This window comes from Haliaeetus albicilla, chromosome 26, assembly GCF_947461875.1.
Source record: "Haliaeetus albicilla chromosome 26, bHalAlb1.1, whole genome shotgun sequence".
NCBI lineage: Eukaryota > Metazoa > Chordata > Aves > Accipitriformes > Accipitridae > Haliaeetus > Haliaeetus albicilla.
The window spans coordinates 2,013,015-2,037,590 of NC_091508.1; the positions used below are offsets into that span (position 1 = coordinate 2,013,015).

Consider the following 24,576-nt stretch of genomic DNA (forward strand, 5'->3'; position numbering starts at 1 on the left):
GCATGAGGTGGCACATTATTAAAGTTCTGCTGCTGAAAGTAGAGCTGTGACAAGGTGTGAGCTGACAGCTTTTCAAATAAAAAGTCTTTTAAAGGAATGATCTTCCAAACTGGCAGCTTTGTTCTAAACGAGCCTCTCATGCAGTAATAAATTAAAGACATGGGGGCTGCTGATTAGTCTCTGCATGGTGCCTCTGTACCATCCTCCCTGTTTTATCTTGGAGGATCAACTCTCCAAAAGAGTGGATGGAGCAGAAGGGTGGAGGGAGCAGAAGGATAGAAGAAGGAAATAAAGGCTTAGGAGAGAGAGAGAACAGCTTCAGCGGCAATCTTCTCTTAAGGTTTTGTACTGCTATCTGTTAGCATGTCTGAGCTGCAGCTTCAGCCCAGGAATTGGCTTCTTTCACCTCCAGAAGCCAGCAGAGAGGCAGCAAGGGATCCCTCTCCTAAGCTCCTCTTTCCACCCGTGAATGGGAAGGACTGCGTTCGCAGAAGCTCTTCTCCGTGCGCCAGATCCCAGTGCCCAGCCTCCTAGGTGCGCTCCCAAAGCAGCACCTTGAACTTTGGTATCGCAAACAGTTGCCCTTAGCCAGGGGACACATGGGGTTGCTGAAACAGCTGAAACCTTTGGTATAATAGCCTGTTGACTGTGGCTTGAGGTTTAGCACAGAAGAAAGGGTGGTTTTCAATTTGTTTAGTTTTTTTAAACCTATCTTGCCTTCCCTGTAGATGGGTTCAAACTCTTTGAAATAGTAAGATTGGAAGTGTTCAGGTCTCTTCGTTTTAGTTGCTGATTCTGGCAGACTTGCAGCCTTGTCTCACAGGGCTAGGAAGAAAGCCTTGCTCGTAGGAAGAATTTTCCAGCCTTAGCGCTGGAGATGCGGGAAGTGAGAGTTAATTTGGGTTGGCTTGTTTGTTTGCTGGGTCGGCATTTTTGTGCTTAGCAGCATATGTGGGTGCCAGTGCTGCAGACTACAAGCTCCCCCTCCCTGCGGAGCCGCCTGGGACCCCGGGGGGTTTCTCTGTGCTCTTCCCCAATTAGCCCAGTGGTTCCTCTGACTCGTGGTTCCTCTGGGGAGCTGCAGATTCCCAGATTGTGACTTTGAACACTTAGCTAACATTTCCCAAGCAGAAGAGATGGGAAACACATGTGGGTGTGAAAGACACATACACAGAGACATTTTTGACATGAGTATTGAATTCGCAGAAACTTCAGATCTATAAATACTTCGGGTCAGGAAGCCTGATCAGAATAAACTCGAGCTTGAACCCAGCCCGCCTCCCCCCGCACTGTGCGTGGCTGTACGGCTGCCAACCCCACGTTACCTCCTGCTCCCCAGACCTGCGGCACAGCACGGCACCTTCTTCCCTCTCCCTGTCCCCTTTTGAAGGTATAACCTCGGGCATGCAGCCACACAAGCAGGAGGTGTTTGCAGATCCTGGAAACGAGGGATCGTCTGAGTGGAGGGTACCAGCAATTTAATCTATTGGGAGAGGCAAGATCCGAGCAAGACAGGGACAGAGGAGGTCTGTCTCCTTGCACCTGGAGCTTCCCTTAAGTTCAGGGAGGGGATGGAGGAAGAAAATGTCTCCAAAAAAGTGGATTAGAACTCAGAAAACGTGAGCGGAGAAGGCGGTCTTGGCTTTGAGCTGCCTCGATGCTTTGTCCGTATTGTGCCCGGCAGCAGGAGGGAGAAGTTGGGGTGTGAGGCTGGGTTTGCTTGGTGGGGCTTTCATGTCTCTTTGAAGTTCAAAAGGAAGAGTAAATGTGAACACCAGGACTTTGCAGAGCAGCATTGCCTGTGCGGCCCTCGCTGGAGGGGAGGGGGGAAGCTGTGGGACGAGTTTGGGTGCTTGCACCAAAGTGCCAGCGGCTTACCCACTGCTCAGTATTGCCTCTTGAAATTGAATCTTCAAGCAGTGTCCAGGGGCAGCGTGAGATGAGATGCTGATATGATGCCACCAGGCTGCTTGTCGCTGGTCCCACCAGTTCTTTCCCTTCCCAGCTAGATCTGCTGCCCATCGCTCTGATGGCTGCAGCCTCCCTGCTCTAGGCCCCCCTCTGGCACTTTATAAAAGAAAGATCTATGTCTGCGAAGTTTAAGGAACGGTCACAGTACTGGTAGGCAACGCTTGAGGAAAGCCCTCTTGGTTGCAACTCAGCTCCAATGCCTGTGGGCTAGCAGGGCTCACTGCAACGAGCTCTTTACCAAACTGTTTTTTCTCCCCAGCTGATCCTGTAGAGTTTCGTAAGGGCAACCCCAGTGGGGATTAGTGAGTGTATTTAATGTTTAGTCAGACAGTGTAATTCTGGAAAGGATGGATTTTCTCCTCCCTCAGAGACCAGATCATTTGGTCTTGAGGATCTGTTTTTCTACAAGCCACTCAGCCTGACAGCATCATGACTATCTGGAGTGATCCCATCTATTGAGGCTTCCCCATGCTGTCTCTGGGGTAAAAGTAAAGGTGATGCCCACCATGACAGATGTATTCTATCCTAATTTGGGAAAAACGCACAAAGAAAATGTGACAGGAGAGGAGGAGACTGGGATATGAAGGAGCCTCCAGGTAATGAAGTTAATTGGATATGCTGATTTGAATTGAATGTGCATGTAAGGGTTGTCGTTAACTTACCCACGGACATATCTATGATTTAAAGGAAAGATACTTAATGGGATTACTATTTCACTTTAATTTCAGGAGGGAGACTTCCCACGTGGAGAGCAGTGAGCTAAATCACACTCATGGTGTTCCTGCCTGCAGAAGGTGTGTGCAGGGAAAGCCAGTTCTTCAGGGCTGGGTTTCACATGGAGACGTGGGGAGGGATGCTATCCAGTGGTTCAGACAGGGCCCCATGCATCTGCAGTAGTAGATTCAGATCCTAGGTCTGCTATGGACTGGCTGTACGATCCTCAGCAAACCGCTCAGCTTCCCTGTCATTTATTAATGACCTGCAAATGGGTCCGACGGAGCTCCCAGAGCACCAAGAGGTAGCTGATGTTAGCAGTGCTCTGGGGGAGTCTAAGGGAGAATTTCATGTAGGGGCTGAAGGGCTCTTGGAAACTTCTTGTATAGAGATTTGCAAATTCTGTTCTGGATTCTCCCCTCCTAAAGATTGCCGTGCTTTTTTCTCTCTGGCTGCCGGAGGCAGATGCCAGCATGGGTAACCCTGTAAAGTGACACTGTGAGAAAGGGTGTTTGTGAGGGGGACAGCAAAAGTGGCAGGTCATCACGTGCATATCACCTCCTTTTTAGTCTGGTGTGAATGTAGAATAGCTCAGTTTAATTAAATTGGATTAGTAAAAGTAAATCCTTTCTGCAAAGACTATTTGGCGGAAGCGCACACAGAAAACCTGGATTGATATTTATTTATCTTGTCCTGTCTTTGGGGAGCTTTTGCATTGCTGAGTCTCTTGCTTGTGGAAACTTCTTTTAGGTCTCGGTAGGGAAGACCCCACAGAACCATGGACAGAAAGAGGTAGGGAAAGGCTATTTAAACTATACTGCTCTCCAGCCTGATTCAGAAACCTGCTGCCAGTAACAGTCTTTCTGCTAAATTTCCAGTACTGAAGCAAGAAATCCATCCTAGAGCTTTATGGGAAGCTTTAACGGGAAACGCCCAAGAGCTGAGATGTGCAGACATAAATGGCAAAAAAGTGGCAATTCTGCAAAGATGCACCTTGGCAGTGAAGGCTGCTCCTTGTTGTCTTTGGTTTCTATTTCAGGCAGTAGATGCAGTAACGCTCCAGTGCGCATTCCCAGAGCTGATACAGTTCCACTCAAAACGTCCATTTTACGCAAATGCAATGTTATTTGATAGTATTCACCCTGAAGGGCTAGAAATCCTAGCGTGGAAGGAGCAGTCCTAAAGCTCCAGGGTTGACTGGGCTTTTCACTTTGCTACCATTGCGTACAAAGATAAGCATGTTCAGCCACTGCCTTGTGCCTCCTGACCCAGGGCATCATTTCAGGAGCCCATCCCGTGCCTCCACTGGCCATTTCGGGCAGAGCGGGGCAGCCAGCAGTGGGGTGCTTTGGGACCCACCTCCCATCGGGTACCTGCGCACGTGGGGAGAAGCTGCGGTTCTTGAGGAGTTAACGGGTGGCCTTGCATCTGGGATGTGGGATGGGGAATCAGTCCCTTCATGCATAGACTTATTCAGCTGTTTTTTCTGGTGCCAGGTGTTTCGTCATGAGTCAGCCTCATTGAAACACTCATAATGAAAACAGACAGGTAATTTAATCATGGAAAGTTCCTACAAAGAGATTCAATGTCTTCTAATGGGAGCCTGCTGGGAGGAACTGGAAGGGAATCCAGATGTACCTTAGCTCTGGCATAGGCTGGGCAAAATACCTAAGAGAAACTTTAGTACAATAGGTATGTTGGAGCTTCATGTCATGTTAGATCCCTGAATGGGTCATACACAGGTGCTACACTGCAACATATACAGGACACAATATGGTATTTTGCTAATCTCTTAAGATAATGTGGCGCTTATGCCTGCAGTCTATATTGGGGGGCATTAGACACATAAATCTGCACAGTGCCTTTGAAGGGCTGCAGTTCCCTGAATCGAGCAGCATTCTGCTCTGTCATGTGGGGTGTTTCGCTGGCCTGGCATCCTCCGAGCCAGGGATGGTATTTGGAATTGCAGATTATGTTGTTAGGCACTTTTCAAGCCATATTTATAAACATTCATCAAGAGCGATCGAGGAAAGCACTGTATCTGTCCCGAACGACTTCTCCAATTCATGTCCAAGTGTGCGAGCCAGCGATCTGTCCTCCTGCTCTCTGCTGTCTCTCAGGTGGCCGAACACGTCTCTGACCCCGGACACCTCTGGTTTCCATTGCACCAATGTGCTTCTCCCCATACCCGCCTGCTCCCTCTTTCACTGCACTCCCCCCCATTCCGACCTGCACCGCTTCCCTCTGTGTCTTTCTCCTAAACCCTTCCCATGCCCATCATTGTGTTGTGAGAGGAAAAAACCCGGCAGAGTTAGGGGGACGTAAAGAAACACGACCACCAGCAGCAGCCCAGCCCCGTCCCGCTCCTCCCCTCTCCTGCATCGCTGTGCCTGGAGCCTGGGCTCGGGGATGATCCCAGACTGGTAGGGTTGGTACCACGCCGCTGTCCTAGCGATGGGTCGGTAGCTGTTTGACACTGGAAGGGCACCCGTAAGTTAGGCAGAGGAATTATTTCTCTCTCCAAACATCAACAAGAAGCTTCCTGCTGTGGGGATGATACCTTTCTTCTTCCACGTTCGCAGGAATCATCATTTTTCTCTGACATCATCATTTGTTGTCATGGAAACCAAACCCTCAGGAAGAGATGTAGTAGAGCATCCCGGTGTCGGTGGGTGCATCTCGGGCACTGTGCTCGGGGGTACCCGGGTGGGTACAACACACACCGCAGCGGGACAGGAGAGCGGCGGGCTCTGCTCTCCTTCTGTCCTGCCGTCTCTGAGCAGCGTGGAGCCATCTCACCTTGACAGGCTCGGTGAGAGACCCCAGGCTGCTCCTTACGAGGGAGGCAGGAGGGTGCAGGCAGGACCCAGCACCCTGTGCAGGGCTCCAGCTGTGTCCCAAGACACCCGTGCCAGGCACAGCTCCAAGCACTTGTCCAGGCTGGAGGAGCCGTCACGCACATGGTGCTGTCTCCAGCCCAGAGCCGCAGTTCCCGGTTGGAATTGGCCTGCACAAGGCTGGTCCAGTGGTATCTCTCTTTATTAGCCCTGTCTGACCTCATTACTAGAAAGAAGCTCAATTTAACGAGCTGCCGGTGCCCCAAGGGAACTCTGAAAAACAGTTGTTTTTCACAAAGGCTGCTGATCCTTCATGTCCGGCGTTTCCATTCCCGTTTGGCCATTAATCAGGTGTTTGCATGGAAGCGGCTGTGTGTCCCTGACAGCCCAGTGCCCCTGCCATTTATTCCTCAGGTGATTTTGCAGCTTGTCCCTCTGTCTGTGGCGCAGACCGGTGTGGGAGATGGCAGTGGTGCATGCGTGGGCAGCGGCTCCGGAGTGGGTCGCTCGGGTTTGCAACACCCAGCAAGGCGCTGGTCTCATACTGGTCTCAGCCTGCCTCTAGTTCTCAGTATTTCACAAAGGGAGTGAAGTATCCTAGTTTGCACAGGTGCAACTAAAGCAGGATTTGGCTTTCTGCCTTTTTTGGATTTTCCTTTCTGAAAGTTCAGGGCTTTTGAGCCAGGCTTGGGCTGCCTGCTTAATCCTGCCAGAGGCTCCCTGCATCTGGCTATGGGTGTTAGCCCAGACCACTCGGATTCACACCTGATGTTCTTTTATATCACTAAAAACTCAGAAGGTAAGGAGAAAAGAGAGAAATCCAGAAAATACATGTGTTTGTATACCCAGCATGTCTTTACGTGGCAGGAGGCATCAGGGCTCTTTCCAAGAAGAGGATTTATTTGGAGGAGGGTGCAGGGGAGCATTTCTCTTCTATGAGTGTGAACATATCCTTGTATTTCCAGCTGGGGTGGTACATTTCTCAGATAAATCTTAAGATGCTTAACAACCTGCTCTCTTACCTCCTGGGGGCGTGAACCAGAAAAAATAGATGTCCCTCTCCGCTGCTCCATCCCGCCTCTTCTGAAGGCTTAGACTTCTCCAAAGCTGGTTCTTCGTGCCTCTTTCCTCCATACCGCAGCCAGGCAGGGAGTAATCGAGCAGCAAAACGGGATGCGGCAAGACAGCTCGGCATGAGGCTGCAGCAGATGGCATCTTTGCGATAAGAGGTTTTTCCAGGGACGGGCAGTCCCCCGTGCGTCCCTCTGCTCGCTGGGCAGCGTGCACGTGCGGCGCGACACCCCGCGTGCAGAACGCGTTCCTGGCCCCGTCCAAGAGCATCGCTGTCGCTGTGAGCCACGGGGCCGGCAGCGGCTCCACTGAGCCCTTGGCTCGCCTGACTGCTCTCGTCTCCCTGCCTGACGGCTGCCAGTGTTTTCAGCTATGTAGACACCATGTTGCAATCAAATGGCTATCCAAATATGCAAATCCTGGTAGGAAAGACAATGTAAATTGTTTGTTTATCCTCCTCCCTTCCCCTTGCACAGCCCCCAAGGCCATAAATTATTAACTTTTGGAAGAGATGGCATATCCTCAACAGCAGCCGCTCCTGGCAGGGATGGGATTTGTCACAGCTTGGGCAGGTTTTCCTGCAGGAGCAGCGAGTTGTCGTTTGGTGGGGTGGATGGATGCTGGGAGGCCGTCAAACTGAACAGGCTGTGTGGCTGCCATGTTAGTTCTCTGCTCGCTCAGCGGTACGGGCTGGACTGGTTTCACCTTGCTGAATCCAGCAAATTTGAAAGTAACGGGATGGCAGCAGCATCTCCAAATTTTTAGGCAGAGATGGTATTGTAGGAGGCTTCTGCAGCAAGAAGAGGTGATGGAGATTGTCTAAGTCTCATTCTTTATGTGTCTGGAGAAGAAAAAAATATCTGCTGTATCTTGGTCTTGTTGTGCTGCCTGTGGAGTCTTGTGGTCTTTCAGGCTAATTTTAGAGAGAATCTAAAAAGTTTACAATCTTGGTTACTCTTGAATGCCTGTGGTCAGTCACAGCACACTGGCAGTCTGTGTGCTCCCCTTGCGACCGCAAAACTTTCTTGTTATTTCCCCAATCCAAAGAGGATTGGGGAAATTGCATCAGCTTCAGTGGAGAAGGAACCTTTGCTTTAACTGCTGTGCCCACACATTGCTTGCTGGCTCTTTGCTCTGCCTCCAGGTTGCGAGCTGAGATTCTGAATTAGATTCCTCTTCCTACCTTGTCCTCCTCCCCTCACCCTCCCACCCCCAAAATAAAATTGAAATTTGGCTGCTATGAAATCACCTGTAATCTGTTTGTGCTTCTTCCAGATCCGAGCAGATGGTCCTCCCCATGGTGGAATTCAGTATGAAATGGTGACAGTTTTCAAGGACGGGAGCCCAGTCCTTCGAGACATGGCCTTCTCCATCGATCAGAAGTATCTGTACGTCATGTCGGAGCGACAGGTAAGGCACCTGCTTCCGTACTTCCATGGTTGTGGCTTCCTCCCATAAGGAGTGTGTTGCTGGAGTACATGGAGCTGAGGTTGTGTGTTGAGCCCCATGGTGCTGGGATCGGTGTACGGGTAGGTGGAGCGCCAGTAGAAGCTCGTTTTTATCTGCTTCTGGCCAGAGTTTGTCATCAGTGCACAGGGGAGAGAGTTGTGCCCACTTATTCTTGTCTGCAGGCATTCGAAACTGAGCTGAGCTGCTGCGGAGGAAATGTGGTTTGGGGCTCTGAACCACCCCTGCCTAGATAACGAGATCCTGAGCCACAAGCATTACGAATTCACTCCCTGCAGCAAGGCTGGCAGGCTGTGGTTTTGCATAGCTTTGTCTGAGCATCCTTTATGATGGCTTTATTTATCTATTTATTTACTGGTATATTTTAAGTGGTTGCAAGTGAGTGATGCTAGTGCAGAGAGATGGACCAAGTGTGGTGTGGTTATGTGCTCTGCAAGCAACATTAACACGGAGTCTGCGCTGTGCCATCCATTGCTGTGCCGGTTCTGCTGCCATTCTGGAGGTGGTGCCAACCCCGGCACCAAAAAAGCATAACCAAAATGATTATGATGGGAATTTATGGCGGATGGTCCACAGGAGTCTGTTGCTTAGGGGAGCCAGCACAATGTAAATAATAATCTGGGACCTTTGGTTCTTCTCTGAGACAAGAAAACACACAAAGTCCCCACCATTAAGCCAGACTTCAGGGTTCACTGACTCTGTTGAGCATTTTATCGGCTATTACTCACAACTGTGTAATTCAGATTAATAGAGCTGGTGCCTTGTGGGTGGTGGAGACAGGAGAAAGGTTGCATCTGAAGATGTCTGGATGCTATTAAATTGTTCTGTGTTGAGTTAACCCTCTGGTCACTAAGAGCTTTCTACGTCTGCTGGTAAACAAATATCTGTCCTCCCTCCCACCTGCACTGAGAGAGATGCTACGGAAAGGTATCAGTGTGAAGTGCTTAAAGATCTACTGATGGAGGTAGAGAGCAAGCAGCTATCGGAACAGCTCGCCTTGCCCTAGGGAGCTTACAGCTCCTCCCAAAGCCGGCAAAACTGTTTTGCTAACCTGTAGCAAAACAAAAGAATTGGCAAATACTTACCTTGGCTATGAAGTTATTTAAAGCCAGGGAATAAATACTTTAGAAGACTGCAAAGTCTTTTCCCTGCTAAAAGACATAACTGAATGAATTCCTGTGGTTAAAGAAGGCATTATATGCTTGTTATAGCAACTCAGTGATAGAAACTGCCATGAACAGTCACAAATTTAGGATCCCATTCCAGCTTGGACTTGGTTTAGATGGTAATAATGAGGATCTATGCAAAGTTTGAAATGGAATTATTTTATAAAATGTTAATGTTGTGGTCATTTTCTCCAGGAGCCATGTGCTGCTCATGCCAGGGAGGAAACAATCCAATGTGTATCTCAAACAGTTTAGGAACTGTTTTCCTTATGAGGAAAATCCAGTGGGAATGCCTCCAACTCATCTTTTATGAGGCGAGAGCGTCTTAATATTCATCAAAGTGCTAATTTGCTTAATTGTGAAACAAAAAGATGTGAAGAGAATTAGCAAATAATAGAATATTCCTGGAACGTTAATTCCATTTCCAGCCACGACTCTGGCAAAGCACTTGCCTTGGGGGAGACTCCAGGACCGGGGGGACGCCATCCCTCATTACTTGCAGGACTCGCTGTACGATTTGCCTTTTGCCCTTGTAGAGACGCGTGCTTTGGGTCCAGAAGTCCCGGCATGCCATTACATATGGATTTCGTCAGCTCCTGTGACCCCACTGCCCTAATCCTGGCAATGTGATAGTTCAGCAAAGTGGAGGGGAGAATATATTTTTTCCTGAGTGCTATATAAAGGAGCCTGCTGATTGAAAAGGGGTCAGTACCAAGAGAAGGAGAAAGGTCCACCAGCTTCAGAGGGCTGAGGCTGTAAATGGTGGGAAGTGCCCTCAGAAGTACTGAAAATATACAGTAAAAATGTGTACTGAAGTCTGGAAATCTGGAACAAAATGAAATTCTGCCACAGTAAAATGACATAGAGAGCAGCTGTTCTTAACGTTGATCTGCTGCATGTTAACTATGCTGGGGGAGGATTGTCCAGAGCCTGTGATTTTAAATATCTGCTGAGAAAGAAACAGGATACATGCGTATGTCAAAACACATCTTTCAAAGAATGGGGGTTTTTTTGTGGAATTAAGCTAAGAAACGTGTGCTTCCTAATACTGATCAGGAGCAGGTCTTGGTGTTAGGTATAGACCCGAGATGAGACTTGATGCTCTGTGTTGGACTGTGATTATGCTGAATAAACTGAGATGCGTGGATGCTTCCCAACAAAGAGTAGATGTAACATTTCGGTATGAAGCCCATCTTCCTTCTGTGCTAGCAGCAGCTAGGATCAGCTTTATGCTGAAATGCATTAGGGAAAGTAGTCGCTTCATCCTAAAATCTGGAGTTGTGGTTGTAGGCACAGTCCTTCCCCACTCTCCCTGGCTCCTGTCCCAGCTCTGTCTGTGCCTCGCTCCAATTTATCCGCAGTCCTTTTGAGCTCTCCATGAGCCTTTCATGTTTCATTGCCAACTTCTTCCAAAGCAGAATATTTGACATTTGATTTCACTCCCACAAAGCACAGAAGCAACAGTTGCACAGCCCAGTCCGGGGGAGAGAAGGATAAAGAAACTTTGCTTCCAGCCACTTATTTTGAGTTCTTTAACCACATGATTTAAGAGTGTGTATTAGGAGCTTTTACAGGCTCTCTTCCCACTGCACCTGGTTTCAAATAGCTCTTACAGCAAAAGAGAAATGATTCTGACCCTGACTGTTTAAAGCAGAAATTCATTTCTCAGCACCGCTCTAGCAAGCAAACGCCATTTCTGCCCACAAGCTGAGCGAGGCTTGGATAGCGCTAGATGCTGCTGAGACAGAGACGTGTTGCATTAGCGGAGCTGTGTGGGGTGCCAGGACGGGAACAGCATCGGGGCTGCCAGGTGTTGGCAGAGTTACGCCATGCCCTCCGACCGAAAAAGCCGTAGGTGCTGCGGGTGGGTCGGCGTTGCGAAGGACCGGCACAGCTGTGGCGAGAGGGCTTGCACCGTGGCTCTTCGAGCCAGTGCCCAGTGTGAGCTGCTTCATGTTTTTCATGGGCGGACAAATTCCATTAGCAGCTTCTATCAGGCAAAAAAACCCCACAAAATAAAATATTGAAGTGGAATCGGTAGCCTTGCTGTCGTGACGGGCTCGTCGCCTGCTTCGCTGACCTCCGCTGAGACGGAGAGATGTGAGGCTGCACCCAGGGCTGGGACCCCCCTGCGATCAAGCAGCAGGCAAGGGGTTAATGGCAATGCAGGGCAAAACCAGTGACGAATGTCGTGGGGCCGCCAAAGCCCCTAGATTTAAAATCTTCCCATTTTAATGGTGAGTCTGTCATGGAGCCCACACCAACAACCCCTGCACGTGCAGAAAATCTTCCCTGATTTCTGGCTTTCAGAGGGAAAGACTGAGGCTTACAGGAAAAGTGCTGGTTATATTGAGAAAAAGCAGCTTTATAATTCAGTCCTGAAGCATTAATTGTCTGTGCATCAGGGAGACAGTAGGTTTTTTTAATGTATGAAAGCTCAGTGCATTTCAATTAAATAAGCCCTGTAGGACGAAAGGAATTTTATGACTCCAAGGCTGCAACCCCTTTTTAGTCGCTGTATCTGGTCTCTGTGCAAGTTCAAACTGTTGCAGCACTGGTTTCACATGCAGCAGGTTTCACTTTGCTCCCACGTACACCTTCAGCAGTCGCGAGCTAACCCTGTGAGAAATGGTGGGCATACTTCGGCACGGAGATTATATAAGCATCAGCAAAATTGGGGCCAAAGATTTTTGCAGCTCTTGATAGAAGAACAAATTTTTGTTATTTTTAAACTGGGAGCAAGCGGAGGCTCAATCAAACGCATGGCAGGCACCAGGGCAGGGATTGCCGTCTCCAAAAGATTTCACCACCTAATCAAGGGCTATAAACACGGAATTTAAAACAGCGTGATCAAAATACTTGCAGGGCTTGTTGGAAGGAATATCCCTGCGCTAGTGAAGAGAAACGTGGCCCGACGGATCTCTCTCCTTCCCAAATGCAGAGCTGTAAGCCCTGACTGCAGAGGGTGCAGGAGGCAGAGATGGGTGCAGGATGCTGGCACGGGCAGAGGAGCCAGACCTCGGGGCAAGCACTCCCCCTCCTCTCATTGAGACATATTTTTCCTTCTTTCTTTTCCAGCACTTTTTTTCAGCTAATGATCTATTGCTTGTTTGTGCTAATCACGTAAAATAGTTTGATGAAGTGCCGAGGTCACGCGATGTGGGTCTGCTCCCCGATGGGTGAAGCAGCACCTTCCTAATGAGATACCTGGCCAGGACATTGCAAATGCAAAATTCATGTTCCACAAGCATCCTCCAAAATCCCTGCACATTTCATTGCCTCAGAAACACTGCTGCTCTCAGCTCATCCGTAGTTATTTCGGTGGTTAATTCTGCCACAGGGGGATGATTTCATTCTGGTTTTATACAGTAGGTAACAGAGCAGCATCCTGCTCTTGACTGGGAACCTCACCGTTCCCGTGGTAGAAATAATAACACATAATCACCCGGTGAAATGCAGATAACATCAATTAGCACAGCAGAGCTCAGAGGGCCACGGACCTCTGTACCCTGAGATGTACTGAAGAATCCTTTGCTCCTCTAGCGAGTACCAAATGCCCCGCAGTCGGTCTGCCTGTGTGCGTGGTGCTGAGCCGTGCACGATACTGAGCCCCTCCGTGCCCGTCACAGGGTAACCTTGCCTTAGGGGGAGGCAAGGAAGGTTTAGAGGGTGCAGGCTGACTTTTTGTGGGTTTTAAGCGAGCGCTCGCGAGAGCACCTGAGCGATTTCTCGTGGCCGGTGTGACATTTTTATACCCGGCTGATGTAGTTCGGAGACCCTTACGCAGAGCGTTACGAGCGGAGCCGCGCTCCCGCCCGTCGCGTGGTGGGAGGCAGCGATGATTAACGCCAGCCCCTAAAAATTCCCCTCACGCCGTGGCGAGAAGGGCACGGCAGCGGGGAAGGCAGAGCCGTGGCCGGTAAGCGATGGTCCCCAGGCGCTGGGAGGGGGCCAGCGCTCGCTGCCGGGGGTGCGCTGGGGAGGCTGAAGGTTATTTGGATGGAAACGGTGGAAGGGGCTGTTTTATCCCAGCCTAGTCCATAAACCGGTGAGGAGCAGTGCTCTAGGCATCGCTACCGTGCGTGCATCAGCGCCGGGGGGCATTCACCAGTATGACCAGTATTGACCCGGCTACGAGCATCTCGCGGGCGGGCGGTCCTGGCCCCTTGCTCGGTGGAGGGCAGAGGGAGCAGGCAGCGCTGCCAGAGCTCGCTCAGACCTGTTGCTTTTCTACCGAGAGAAGTTCTTCCCTCCCTCTTCCGTATACATCATTGTGGCTTTAGGTAAAGAAACTGTCTTTTCTTCTGCTCTGTTAGCTGTGAAATATTTGCTTTGCAAATGCCCTTGTGTCAGGAGCTGCAGATCTGCAGGAGTCTCTGTGGATAATTTGTTGCACAGCTCCCTGTCCTGTAACCCCGAGACGTTTAAGTCCTGTGAAAACCACTTTGCTTTGGACTGAACTTTCTGGATGCTGATTGAGAGGGAGGCAGGCGGGGGCTGCCCAGATGATTTAGAAGAGGTTGGAATTGGAGTGAGGGCTGAGAAAAACAAGGAGGTCCATCAACTCTGGAGTAGCGGGGCTGTAAATACTGATGGTGTCCTGAAAAGAACTGAGAAAACAAAATAAAAAATGCAAGAGATGTGGATAAAAGGGTCTGGAGTCATCAAGAGGGAAAAAATGAACTGATTAAATTTTTAACTACATTATCTGCTAGTTGAACAGCCAGTTAGCGGGACATAATCTTAGCAAAGTTTGAACCACTGGGACAGGGAAAATGGCTCAGCTGAATCCCACCAGAGGTGTCCAAAATCTTGCCTCCCGTGAACTACTCCTCCCAGCCATCCTGCACCAGCACCCGTGCAGATAACCGTGGGAGCAGCGGGACTCGTTGCCCCGTGCAGGGCTTGCCTGGTGGGGGCTGGCTACGACCCTCGGTGTCACCAGCCCGGCCGGGACCTCCCGCTGCTCCAGCACGTTGGGGTGCAGAAACACACTTGCCCAACTCATGTTCTTCCACGACCGCTGCCAGAAAGGCGTGAAATAGCCATAAGCTGGGGCAAAGAGGGAGTAGAGTAGGGGGACGAAAGAGGGGGCTCAGGATGGGGAGGGAATCCCCCCGGAGCAGCGCGGTCCTTGCCGCAGCGGAGCTGCTGTCCTTGAGGAAGGGCTGTGCTCCACGGGGAGGTTTGCACCAGCTCGGTGCCGTCCTCTTCCACCACCACCTGCTCATGCTATGCTCTCCTAAAATTCATGAGCTGCTGCAGGTTTTTTCCACTTTCCTCCCAGTAGTCAATTAGGAATAATTAAGAAATTCAGCTAAAAACTTGTCTGAGATCATTAACAATATCTACCTGACAAGAAGGATGTGTTAATTAACATCAATTGACCAAAAAAACCCCAGCCCAGCCAGGTGGGACAGCATGCTGTCTCATTTGCCTGCCCTGCTGGCAGTCCATTTGTCACGCGTGCAGAGCTCTGGCTGCGGTGGGGCTGATGTGTCGGTGTCCAGGCTGGTTCCAGTATGTTCCTCCAGCCCTGCAGCCTGCTGAGATTTATGCACAGACACAAAAAGTTCAAGCATTCGAGGGTGCGGAGTTAAGTGCAGAAGTCTTTGAGGTAACAAATACTTGAAAAATAAACTTTCCTGGAAAAAGTTGTAAAAAATGCCCCCACGTAAAAATTCGCCATCGGCGTCAGTGGGTTTGTTTTTTCTAAATTAGTTTTATTTTAGGCATTGCTAATATGGTTGTTTTTTTCAAGTGCTTGCTAGGTTTGCTTTCAGGGTTTGTTTGTTTTGCTTTGTTTTTTCTTTGTATTAGTCTATTTTTTCCCCTGCCAGTCACAGCCACAGGGTTCCCATGTGTTTACTTCTGCATTTGCTTCCCTTTCCAATTCCTCCTCTTCCACAGACCTATTGTTTAATTTTCAGGCAAGCAACCGCAGTTCTGAAATATTTCCAGAACTTCCCTTACGTGCACGTACACCCCCCCCCCCCACCTCCTCCTCCTCAGCACACAAGTGCATCGGGTGTTTGTAAGGGCACAGCTGACATCCCCAGTAGCTGCGGGAAGGTTTAATGTCCCTCCAGATTTGATGCCACCACCGCTACTCCATCTTGAAAGCAAGCTGAGGTGTCTGGTGCATCTCTGTGGATGATGCTAATGTTCATGGCTGAGTTTGAGCAATGCAGGGAACGCTGCGGAGCTGTGGGTTTGCTGCAGGATTTTCATGTTTGGACGGACAGACAGACACAGGTCTCTGGTCCTTAACAGGAGCAATGAGAGAGGGAGAGAACTGTATTCCCAAGAGAGAAAATAACTTGAAGGATAAATCTGAAATTTCACACTCAGTGCTCGGCTATGAAATTTAAAAGCAAACCTCAGATTCCTCTTTCTCTCCACTAGAGCTTTTTAAACTTCTTTTCTTCCCCCCTTCCTATGCTGCTGTAATAGTTTGTCTTCTCAGCAAATGAGTTTGGCGGCTATTCAGCCGGTGAGGAGGGGAATTGTTCACACCGAGCGCTAACAAAAAAGTAACATAACTCACAATATGGTGAGGGGAGCTCTGAAATTGCACAAATTATTCTATTTTATACTTTAATTAGTTTGAATTAGCAATGGGAATAGATGCATAAAATGATCCAGTGAAGGGTGAAATGGAAAAAGGGATACGGTGTAGAGTATCACTTCATTATTATGAAGTTTGCAGGAAGTAAGCACAGGCGATGTGCAGGCACTTGTCCTGCTGAATCTTTCCCCTATGAGCTCAGACCTGAGGACTCTGCAAGGAAGGACGGCAAGTTGTCTCCTGCAGCACTGTCCTTGGAACCGGGCTTTGCATGGGCACCTCGAAGCCTGGAAGGCTCGGGACAATGTGGCGCCTTTGGTGGCTCTGAGTGGGATGGGGAGCAGCTAAGAGCACCCTCCAGCAGTCTTCTCTCCAGGCTTGGCTCCTGGCTCTTCCTTGAACCTCGGCATCAGCATCAGACTGAATTCTGTGGCTCACAAGGGCCGAAGGATTTAAGAGAGTTTGGATCCACCCTGAGTCTTAACCTCTGAGCATCCCTTGCCATTTTCTATTTTCCCCCTTGAGGTTCTGAAAAGTGCTGCAGAATCAGAGGGACTGGGTTTTGGCTTTCAGTTTTTTGGTTTCTTTTTTTGTTTCATTTCAGATCAGTTGAGGGAAACACAGCTGCAAACACAGATTCCTGTGATAATTTTGAAATGAGCAGGGCTAAAAAATGCAGTCTAAGTCCCAGCCCAAACCTCTGAATGCACTCAGCCAGTAGGACCCTTAGGCCAGTCCCACTGGCACAGCTTTAATGCAAACAAGTATTCAGCTTTAAAACCAAATTCCCACCAGACTACTTGAAAAGTTCAGAAACATTCAGGAAAAAGTTCCTGCAGATTCCAGATAGGTTGAAAATGATGGATGCGCCCCAGGGGAACTGGCTGTAATGGGGTTGCAAGCTGGGACTAAATACAAAAGTTAAGGCTGGTTGCAAAGCAGAAAAACAACTGTTTGTGGGGTTTGCTCTTGTTTTCCCTCTTCCTTCCCTGGCAAAATATTTCCCCCGTTAAAACTTTGCTGTGGCAAAAATGTTGAGGTTTTCTAGAGCGTGCCAGACCACGGGTATGGAGGAAGGTACAGGGGTTTCCCTGGGAAGCCTGGGACATTTCTGGAGAGCATGCAAGTTCAGCATCCCAGAAGAAAATCCTGAGCACCAAACCTGGTGCAGCTCCTGGCCAGAGCTGTCTAAGCAAGACCCCCCCCAGCCCCGAGGGTCCCTCCAGCCCCGTCCCTGCGCCGTCCTCGGGAGCCACTTGATAACTCTGGTATTTCTGGCCGATGCTAGTGAGGAAAAAGGAGCTCCATTAATAATCTTCTATTTATTTTAGCAGCGCGCAGGAATGTGCCCAGCAGACTAAACACTCCGTCCTCCTCTCTGCGCCGCGGGGCTGGGGGGCTGCGTGCCAGCCCCAGCCGTGCCCAGGGCTGTGCTCAGCACCGGCCCCTGCCAAGTGTGCTGGGGGTCAGACCGAGAGGAGCACAGCGTTCGGCAGAGCTGGAGGGGGCTGTGCGAGGGGAAACGACAGCAGGGTCCCGAAGGTTTCTGTGCGGGTGTGAAAGAAATCATTTTTATTGTAATCAAGCTTAGAACGTGCTCATTGCACAGGGAGATTGTTGTTTTCCCTCTTTCTTTTTCCTCTGCGCCTACCTGCCTGTTCAGTTATCACAGCTGCCTAATTTCCACCGGCTTCTTTGCGGCAACCACCACCAGCCTGTGAACATTTTGCTATCCGCTAACAGATTTATCCTCCCCAAAGCCCTATGAGATGGAGCAGCAATATCATTTTTTAGATGAGGAATTGAAGCATAGAGATGCTACGTGACCTATCCTAAGTCACATAGGAAATCTATGGCAGAGGAAGAGATTGAACTGAAACCTCCCAAATCCTTAGTCCCGTAACAAAGGACCATTCTTCATTTCATCGCTGTTCACTTCGGTGCTTCATAGTCACAGCGAGGTGAACATAGGAAGAGAAGGCACTGGTCATGGTTCGCAGTGACAAATAGTTTACAAAGTCTTCATCAATGTGAGCATCACCTTCCCAGCTGCAGTTAGTCATAGGGACTCTTAGAAATGTACCTTTAAAAAAAATAAATCTTCATGAACAGGTGATTTCAGTGCACAAAATCACTTTGAAAGCATTTAACCTTCATCAGTAAATCCCCAAGTGCCTGTCACGAAGGGGGATGCTCCTTGAAGGCGATGCCAGTGCGGTGGAGGCCACGGTGCCGTGCAGCTGGCCGGCTCCTCGGGACCTTGGGGAGCGTGTTCCCGTCCCGGCAAAGCAGCTGGAAGTGGCCGTAGCCGGCGGCATGTTTCCAGGCTTGACTGAGCAATAGGTTGATCGGTCGTGGCAGCCCTCAAGTTTCAAATGAGATTTTGTGCCAAGCTACACCTGTGAATATTAATAGAGTCTGGGTTTTTCTTCTTCCCAGACTGGGAACTTTTTCCTCCGAACCTCCTTGAACTCTGGCAGGGCCAAACTGCTGGTTTTGATGGCAAAAACCGAAGCTCGAGTAGGATTTTGCCATTTCTGTCTTGAAGTGCCTATGTTATACAGAGCATCTCCGTAGCTCTGTCCTTCCCAAGTACATACATCATCACTGATTCTAGCTGCTCCTTGTCTGTGCAGACAAAGCAGGGTAGAGTATTTTGTGCTTAAAACTAACCTGAGTAGGGGCTCAACCAGTAGATTTCTGCTGCGTTTGTAAAGGGCTGAACTGAGCGGCAGCGCCGCTCTCTATAATCCAGTCTTCCTTCCATGACTGCTCTCCTTTCTTAGACAAAAATTGGAGGTGTTGGGTTTTTTTTTTAATCTAAGAGGTGGCAGGAAAAGATTACGCTTCAGATGATCGTTATCCTTCCAGTCTGCCGACTGCAACCCAGAGGGCTGCTCAGTTGCAGAGGAGTTGGCACGGGCATTTTGGAGCGTGCTGGAAGTTGGCATGTAAATACTGCTTTACCCGGCCTTCTTCAGATGGAGCAAAATATTGTTTCAAATGCGTATTACTGAAGTCAAGGCAGCCATGGATATCACAGTGGAGGAGGAGGAAGGTTTTAAGGCAGTGAGGAAGTCCAGCACGCTGGCGTAAGACCAGGTTTGGTTATAGGAGTATTTTAAGTGATGAGCGCTATTCTGAAGTTGTGCCACCAAAAACAATGACACATTGCCTCCTCCCCTCCCTGGCTTCACTTCAGAGAGTGTCTCTCCCGTTTCTCTTGCAACACATATTTATCTGCTCTGTGCCCTTATGGCTGTTTAATTAGCATTCATGTTTCCTTTCAAATAGAAATTGAGTTGAGTGCTCAGAGAGCTGGAGCGACTTGCGTTGCGAGCGCATCACGTGGGCGGGATGGTGCCTGCTGCTCTCCCGCACGTGGTATTGAAAGACCTGGAGGAGACCAAATTAGGTTGTCAAGACATCAGGGATGCTTTCAAATAATTGAATTTAAAGACCCATTTGGAATCCCATACCAGCAGTGGAGAAATAAGAAAATTTGAGTAGTAGAGGGGCCCAGAAACAAGACCCAAGCACTGCGGGTCTCTTAGCAGCTGAGAGGGATGGAAGTGCTATGGACTCCAGGGCGCTACCGTGATAGAAATCAAAACCAAAATGGCCAAAGTCAACTGACATTTAAGGTAGAATTTGGTAAAGGCTTGCTGCCTGCCCAGCTGCCAGCTTCTTCTCTTGGTGGTTGTCTGGGCAAAGGCTGCGTAACGGAGTCAGCCCCGGTAGACTCAGCTGTGCTGGACATGCACTACACACGTGAGCATCTCCCATCGAACCTGCCATAATAAGGTTGGTATTTAGCACTACTGTTCATGAATGATATTTTCATTGTCTCCTAACAAGCCGCAGTTGTTGCAAGCTTTTTCCCATCCCTTTAAGAAGTGACTCACAGGCAGGCAACTGTCAGTGTCTTGGGTGCTATTAATATCTCCACAAGAACATGATGATAAGTATTTTTTTTTTATTTGGGGAGGAATCAGAGGGGAGGATGGGTGCTAAAAAATGACTCCTCCTTGTGTGGCTGGGCCTTTGTGTGAGCGAGCCGACAGTCCCGCCCACAAAAAAAATTTGCTTAAAATCCTTCTGTCCAAAAAGAGCTGACCACACTAGAATAGCGTTGTTGGAGAAACTGTGCCAGAAACAGCATTACTGTGACTGTGGAGAGGAGCGTGCAAACTCCAGTTGTTAGTCAAAGGCTGGATTTTGCCATTTTAGGTCTTTGCTTTCAGTGTGCATGGTCCAGGCTGGTGGCCTGGGACCCAGCTCAGTCCCTATCATCTCGTCCAAGCAGGGTGCTGGAGGAAGCGTTGAACTTGTGGGAGAAGCATCCCTGTAAGGCAGCAGCATGGCATCGGGGCGTCTGGGTTTAGGCTTTGTCTAGCTGTGGGTTTGCCGCAGTAGAGGATGCGCCATTCCAGAAAAACTGCGTCCCGTCCGATGAAGGACCTTGATCCATCAAAGCGTATGAGGGGCTGGCTGGCTGAGGGCTCTCCCTGTCCTCACAGGGGTGCAGTGGGGCTTGGGACCACGGTTCCACCTGCCACCACCCCACATGCAGAGAGACCCCCCTGAAATAGCCCCCTGTCCCCTTCTGTGATGTCCGCAGGGATGGGGGACGGGAGCAGTGCGGCTCGCCCCAGCTGGGCTGCCAGCCGGTGGAGGGATGGGTGAGAATGTAATTTAGATCCCAGCTGGCAATTTTCTATCCTTTCCTAATGGACTGAATGTGGTGCCCATAACTACAAATTTTCCTGGCTTGGGTCACTTGAAATTGGAGACTTAATGCTATAGAAAGGCAGGTTTTTATTTTATTTTTGCACTCTGTGTAATCACATTGATGGCAGCGGTGTAACAGTCTTGAATTATGGGTGACCAGAGAAAAAGAAGGCATCTCCTTAGCTCCCTGTTGTTACTGTCTTTGGGTGCAGAGCAAAATGTGTAGGCTCCAGGCTAGATTGTGTAAATCTCGTTAGAAAGCCATTCCCAGCTAATGAAACCCTGGGAGAGAGGGATTTGGTTTCCCAGCCTTCAGCCTTATAGCAAAGGCTGGAATAAATCCATCTTCAGTTATGTGTAGGCTGTTCTCCCCTCTCCCCCATTGCGAGTGTGTATTTATTGGTGGAGTCGAGATATCATCGTGGTCGTTTGAGATCAGCCGCAGGTCAGCAATTTGTTGCATCTGCACCTGAATGATTTCAAGTGACAATTATCTTCTCTTAAAAAAAAAAAACATAATAAAAAGTAGTGTGCAAAGAAATCTCACCTGGTCTTTAATCCTTCTATGGAAACGGTGAAGAGACATGTAAATAATTACACCTCCCCCACTGCGAGCCCGCTCTGCAGCTTGCTTGGCAGTATGTATTAATTCAAGAGGCCAGAGCTGTTAAGGAAAGCTGTTGAAACGAAGTATCCGAGATAAATGCATCTCATCTTTCCCTGTTTGTGTAGGCTGAGAATGTGCCTGCCAGAGCCATAGATCCCACTTGGGGTCATGTTTGTTTGGCTGCGACTCTGTTGCTCTAAGCATGGGTTTACCAGCTCCTACTGTGTGAAATACGATTGTCTTTGTCTTCCTTTGCTTGATGGCCTTTATGGTGTTTGCTGAAGTTTTGACTGCATCTGTTGTATCATTGGTTTTATTAATATAAAGACGTAGCAGACACCTCGTAACGCAGACTCTGGCTTTTAGCTCCAGGATGTGTGCCCAGACGTGTTCCTCCTCTGCAGGTTACGGGGGCCATTTGGAGACCCCAACATCCAGAGCCCGCTGCCATCCACATGCCTGCGGAGATCTCTGATCCCTGCAGTTCGAGCCCATCCTTTAGTACCGTGCCCCTTCTCTTCCTGCACAGCATCTCGCTGCAGATGCTGAAGCAGGAGTGTTTATTGCTCTGTTCTCAGTTTTTTCTTGTTTCGTCTGTTTTTTCTCCCCTAATGCATTCAGACACAGGGAAGCTTTTCCCCCTCCATGTCTAACTGGTCTAGACCTTGCTCGGGGTTTGCTGCACGTCCTCTGAGTGTCTGTCGGCTTTTGCTGCTGAGAGCAAAGCTCCGGCCGAGTGCGATGGGATCATCCCTGCGCAGACCACGGCACCCCGGGCGTTTGGGCAGCAGAGGGTTGTTGCCGTAGGACTCCCTCGCTCTGGGCAGGCACAGGGACTGCCAAAGGAGTTGATGGAGTGTTTCAGACCATCGGTGTTTGGTAAATACGTGCTTGCTTTAATGAAACAAACTTTCTGTGTTTGAAAACAACCTGGGAAATTCGTTTGTGTAACAAAAGGTGCTGTGGAAGCAAAATCAGCTGTGCCTGCCTGTCATGGAAGTGGGGAAAGATATAACCCTCAGTAGGGACTATATGCAACAGCTGAGATGGAAAACCAGCAGTGCAGAAGCATCCAGGCCCTTCTGGGACAGCACGAGCTGCTGGAAGTGTTTGCATTGTTTTGCATTCGCTTTATCTCCTGCCTGTCCCAAAGAATAGAGGGTATCCTGTGCATATAATGAAGTCTCTGAAGGTTTGAATACTTTTTTTCTTTCCTACTCTAACTAATCTTTTTTAATGCTTTACAGCCTCATGTTCTGTAATTGAATGCATTTTATTTAGAAAATAACGTTTAGTGCCATTTTGGATTTCCAATTATTCTTCAATCGGACTTTGAGGGCCTGATGTCTTTGTCATTTCGATATGCACAAAAGATGGAAACATCAGAGCAGCCAATAGCAAATTATTCCACTACTGATTACTAGGCTTGGGAGTAAAATATGCAAGGCCAAATTTAGTCTCAGCATAAATCTATTGAAATGAATTAAAGTATTACACCAGCAGCAAATTTGTCCCGTGGCTTCCAAGGATGCTGGAAGAAATCAGAGCAACCATAGCTGTCAGTGAAAACCACCGTGAATGTCTCCTTATTGCAGCTACTAATGTGAACAGCTCTGGGTTTTCATGCAAAATCTCCGGGGTTGATTTGTGCTGCAGCGCTGACAGCGCTGACATCTCACCTCCTCAGCTCCCAGTGCACGGCAGAGAGTGAGTCTCTCCCACACATTTTTGGGGCATGAAAAGCTGCCAGTGCTGGGAAGGGTGGGAAGCCAAGAGCTGCCTGTGATAACTCAAGGAGCCTCCTCCCTGCTAGGTGACACGGCTCAGTCTGATCATCTCGGGGACACGCGGGGCGTTTGCAGGCGCTCTGTTTGCTACACACGAGCAGGAGGCACCAGCCTGTCTCTATCCCGCCGTCGGCAGGTTTCTCCAACAACCAGGGAGTCTTTCGAGCGACGGAAAGGGGAGAGACTCGGTGATGGTGGAAAAGCCTCCGAAGAATGGAAGCCGCAGCGACGCTGACTGTGTCCGTCTGTTCGTCATGGACATTAAGGTCCTTGGCGACACCTTCTGTTACAGGAGGAAGAGATGAGTGCTATACAAAAGTAAATGTATTATAATAATGACAAATTTTCTTGTAACTTGTTGCAAAAGGAAAAGCTGCCCGCTTCTGCCTAACGGGTGTCCTTTGTACTTGGCGAGGACACAGCGGTTTGATCTGCATCTTGGAGAGCTATAGCGTTAATGCTGGCCTGTGATGAAACAGCTAATTAATGGCATGTGCTGCACTGCCAGAAGTGTGTGTGTGTGTGTGCGTGTTCAGAGAGGGAAGGAAAAGGATCCGTGCTGGACTGCTTGCTCCGAGGCTGAGCAGCCCGTGCAGGGCTGGTGCTCCAGGCTCAGTCTCTGACCGCTTCCAGGAGCTGGAGGCTGTGCCCGGTGTTGCGTGCGGCTCTTCTGTGGGACCCAAAACCAATGATTTGACTTTTACAGGAGATGAGGGCTGACCTGAACCTCACTCCGTGCCATCACCCCATCTCCTCCTCCTTGCTACGTGGGGTTTCCTCCGCGACTCTGTGCTATCATGCCCCTGTCCTTTACTCGGTGTGTATCTGCGCAGAGGTGCATCCCTCGAGCTTTCCACCCTTTCCCTGCGTGCGTGGCTCCCTCCCACGCTGCCTGCAGCTCACCTCCTCCTTCCCAGCCGCCCGGCGAGGCAGAGCAGTCCTCTCTAGCCTTTCACAGCCTGGGAAGCAAGACAGAGGAGCGGTGATGTTCCTGTTTGTCTAAATTTGCTCTTCGAGTCTAAACTATTACTTCAGGGCTCCTCTCTAGCCTTGAGAGAGCAAGTCTGGCGCCTGGCTGTAAAGCAAGACACCCAAGGTTACCAGCAACTGAACGTGGGCAGGGGCAGTCCCCAGGGTGGCTGGTGCTTTGTGTGCAGCCCTACGGGAAAAGTAAAATGCCTTGTTCAGAGTAGTAAATTGGGATAATCCACGTGTATTGTCCTGAGCCTTCAATGCAAACAATATCTTAAACTCCAGCCCAGCCTGGTCCGGCGGTGGTCTGGGCAGAGGGTGTGCGGGGGCGGCAGGGGTACCTGCCGTGCTGGCCGCGCCTGGCTGCTGGTGGGAACAAACGCGACACCTTAGAATCACATCACATAGAGCAAACTGTGTGTTTCCACAGCTCTTTGTTTTCCTCTGTTTTGATGTGGTCCCTGACGCTTTGCCGCCTTGTCTCCGGAGATGTTCTTTTTGGTAATCATCCCCGTCGCCAGCGTGCCTGTGTGCGATAACGGGGCCAGCATGCTACAACTGCCATGGGACAGTGCTTTTCTTCTTTGGGGGAAAAGGCTTAAAGCTCATTTTCTTTCAGAATTAGAGAGTTTGGGATATACTTAGGAGGGTTCATTTCTCACACTGGTGGTCAGGTTCCTAAATT

General features: G+C 49.4%; 1 protein-coding gene across 2 annotated transcripts in view; it reads left to right on the top strand.

The window, feature by feature from the left end:
• The window catches only part of PLXNA2 (plexin A2), a 189,235-nt gene that overhangs the window by 72,936 nt on the left and 91,723 nt on the right, over positions 1 to 24,576 (top strand). For both annotated transcript variants that reach the window (XM_069771712.1, XM_069771711.1), the window contains exon 4: positions 7,869 to 8,003. In XM_069771712.1, the coding sequence (XP_069627813.1) occupies positions 7,869 to 8,003 (135 nt within the window). The remainder of the gene's footprint in view (positions 1 to 7,868; positions 8,004 to 24,576) is intronic.